The sequence below is a fragment of the Quercus suber genome, unplaced genomic scaffold (assembly GCF_002906115.3).
Source record: "Quercus suber isolate HL8 unplaced genomic scaffold, Cork oak 2.0 scaffold_862, whole genome shotgun sequence".
NCBI lineage: Eukaryota > Viridiplantae > Streptophyta > Magnoliopsida > Fagales > Fagaceae > Quercus > Quercus suber.
In genome coordinates this window covers 119,750-123,476 of record NW_027070292.1, presented here as the reverse complement: position 1 = coordinate 123,476, position 3,727 = coordinate 119,750, and the positions used below count along the sequence as shown (strand labels likewise).

The following is a 3,727-nucleotide window of genomic DNA, read 5'->3' as shown; positions in this document are numbered from 1 at the left end:
CAAAAGTTGAATCATTTTGTATAACATGTACATAGAATTCCGATTATTGTTTGAAAAGTCAGTCTATACCAATTGATTATCAGATTATGGATAACTTTTGTATGACTTTTGATCAAAACTTATTTTAAAAAGTCTTTTTTTTCCTACAACAAGTTGAGGAAGGGAAATTTGAACTCTTATTTTTCTAGGAGCAAGACATTATTACTAAAACACAAAACTCTTCACATACAAAAAGATTAAAAAGTGCACAAAAAAAAAGGTTAAGTCTTTTGAAGTTAAATAATAAATTTGAACTTTGAACTTTGAACTTTGCCTACACAAAACACACTAATTGATATATTTGATTGATGATTAATAATAATCATCATCATAAAGCGGAAATCATAAATTAAAATGCAATCATATTTATAAAAAAGAAATTGAATACACTTTGATAGTTTTTTTTTTTTTTTTTTTGGTCGATCCGTAGAATATAAGATGATATAGCTGTTTTGGGTTTGGTACGTTTCTTTGCATAACGCTTTACCGTTGTTAAAAAGGAAAGTTGGACATATCTTGTAGCCGATGAGCGTGCAACATCCAATCATCCTTAATTATGGTTTGACTAACAAATTAGTGTTAACTTTTTTTTCCACACCAAGCTTTTTTTTTTTTCCTTTTGGTTTCATATCATCCTAAGTCCAAGAAAAAATCATAGTAAAAACAAATATATCTAGCAAGTATATGTCAGTTAAAAAAAAAAAAAAAAAAAAGAAGCTGCAATGCTATTTATTTTTTTATTATGAAGAAAGGCACCAAGACTATGTACCGTTGACTATCCTTGACTTATATTATAGGAAAAAAAAGCCAAAAGGGTAGGCCAAATCTAATAAAAAGAAGTTGGCCAAAATGGGAATTTTATTTTTCTTTTTTACCGTGAATAAAAATATATGGCAAAGACAAATACACCAAAATTTATATAGTAGTTAAAAAAAAAAGAAAAAAAAAAAAAGAAAGAAAGAGAGAGAAATAGAGATATCCCTTTGGTTATTACAAGGCCACATTTGCAATTACATGCCTCATGTTTTCCGCATAATATAAAATAATATAAATATATAGTATAAGAGAGAGGAGATAAAATAGAGAGAGAGAGATAGAAAAAAGACACGCACAGATACAACAACAACGCAACACAAAGAAGACTAGCACCACCAACACCCACACCACCCTTGCCCCATAATCACAAACAATAATAAATATAAATATAAATATAAATAAATACCTATTTATATGTATTGTATTTTATTTTTTTTCTCACAAACATTAACACATTATCACTTTCTCTCTTTCTTTCTAACATAAAAATCCTCACCTAATAATATCCATATTTTCTCGCTTCTCATAAGAACATGTTTGTGTGCTTTTCACTGAGGCAGCAGCAGCAGCAGAAGACGAAGACGAAGATCCGAACGCGATCGATCGCTTTTTTTTGAATCGATTAGCTTCCGATCCTTCTGTTTTTCCTCTTTCCGGAGATCGATCTGTGAGTGCGTTTTTTTTTTTTTTTTTTTGCTTTCGCTGTTGAGCTTTGATATTATATGATAGTGATCGGTTTGAAATTGTTTTCAAAATGTTTAATTTTTTTGAGATCAGTGATCGGTTTGAAGATTTTAAGCCTGCGCACTGTAATTCATGTCACTGATCAAAATTTATTTATTTATTTTTGTTTTGGTTGAATTTGGTTTAATAAGCTAATGTGTACGTCAATTTTTGTATATATTTGTTTATATATGCATTTAAGTGCATTGGCTTTGTTATTGAGGGAAACAAATTAAGATTTTGGGGTGAATTTTTTGTTTTACCTAAAATAGTATCTTTCTTTATTATCTATTGCTTTTTCAGTACGCAACTTTTCTTTCTGTTAATCTCTGAGCCTCTACATGACACAGCAACTGAGACAACTTTTTTTTCCTACTATTTTTTTTTTTTGCCTCTTTTAGTAGGTTTTTTTTTTTTTTTTTTTTAAATTAAAAAAAAATCTATGTATTCACCGTAATTGTTGTAGTAGAAAAACTATGCATCATTATGGGGAAAAAATTGATGTAATGTGATTTTCCTGCAAAGGTTATGTTAAAGTTTCAAGATTTAAAATTATTTAACTTAATAACCAAAAAAAAAAATTGTGTCTATGTTGGTTTATATGGAAAAGGTTGAATTAAAAGTTGATTTTTGTTGCTGTTTAAACGGCTTTCCTTGTATACATTCTTTTAATTTTGGTAGTATAAGGTGATCTTTTTGGCTGCAGATGATCTAAGTAAGGGGATTTTGCCATTTAGGTGAACTGAGTGGAATTTGATTTGCATGGGGTGAGGATGCCGGAGTTGAGAAGCGGAGCCCGACGATCAAAACGAGTTGATGATCTTTACCCTGCCCCACAGCCGATTGATCAAGGAGATAATTGGTTACTGCCTGCTCAAAACAGGACCAGGAGGAGAGCTGCTGGAAGAGGAAGAGCTGGTGGCAATGCCGCTTTAGCAAAAGGGCCTTCACCGGCAGTACTGACTAGGCCAACTGCAGCAGCTAGAGGCCGAGGCATTAGGTTGATAGATTTAGACCCAGAACCCTGTGAGGTTCTTCCTGAAGCTGTTGCTCTAGGGGCTGCAGAACCCCTTTATAATCAAGTTGAGGTAGTGGCGGATATAGATATTGGAATGGAGGGTGGAAGCGCTGACAAAGTAATGGGGGTTGAGGAAGAAGCAAGCACAACTCCTGTACCTGAGAGGGTATGTCTGGTTTACTTGGTTTAATCAATATCTTTTGAAGTGTCTTGAACATAGCAGTAATATGGTTTTCTATTATGACTCTTTTTTTTTTTTTTCCCTTCTTTCTGGTTATACTCTCTTTAGATGACTATTACCGTCTGATAATGCTTGTGTCTCTCTATCTATCATTACTCCACTCATCATACTGACTTGGAATGGGCTATTTAAAATTAATGAGATGGTGTTGATGTTTGTTTTTAAAATTAAACCGACGATTGTTGTGCCATCTCACTCTGCAGATAATTCTGTTAGCTTAGATATCAATACCCTTACTAAGATAGTTTCCAATCAATGTATTTCTCATTCTCTAGTTGTTCATTCAAAGGTGTGTCGCTATTAAGATGGTGGTTCTGTTGGGTGCAGGTGAAAGTAGGTAATTCTCCTGTATATAAGATAGAAAGGAAGCTGGGTAAGGGTGGTTTTGGCCAGGTCTATGTNTTTTTTTTTTTTTTTTTTTTTGGCTGTGTTTAGATAGCTTTTTATTGAGTCATGTTTGAATGACGATCTTAGTTGTGTTTGACCAACTTAGTATTTTTCAGCTGTATTTGAACAACTTTTTATTAAGTTATGTTTGAATAACGATGTTAGTTGTGTTTGAACAACTCAGTATTTTTTAACTGTGTTTGAACAGCTTTTTATTAAGTCACGTTTGAATGACGATGTTAGTTGTGTTTAAACAACTTAGTATTTTTTTAGCTGTGTTTGAATAGCTTTTTATTGGGTCATATTTGAATGACGATGTTAGTTGTGTTTGAACAACTTAGTATTTTTAAGCTGTGTTTGAACAGCTTTTTATTGGGTCATGTTTGAATGACGATGTTAGTTGTGTTTGAACAACTTAGTATTTTTCAGTTGTGTTTGAACAGCTTTTTATTAAGTCATGTTTGAATAACAATGTTGCATTCTACTCGTGACTTAGAGTCGTG

At 32.3% G+C, this 3,727-nt stretch overlaps 1 protein-coding gene across 1 annotated transcript; it reads left to right on the top strand.

The window, feature by feature from the left end:
* The first annotated feature begins 1,171 nt into the window (after positions 1-1,171).
* On the top strand, positions 1,172-3,477 carry LOC136065145 (casein kinase 1-like protein HD16). Its single transcript, XM_065767917.1, has 4 exons — positions 1,172-1,522; positions 2,316-2,762; positions 3,165-3,236; positions 3,433-3,477. The coding sequence occupies exons 2-4, from the start codon at positions 2,352-2,354 to the stop codon at positions 3,475-3,477; spliced, it is 528 nt and encodes a 175-aa protein (XP_065623989.1). The 5' UTR covers positions 1,172-1,522; positions 2,316-2,351.
* Positions 3,478-3,727: the final 250 nt, after the last annotated feature.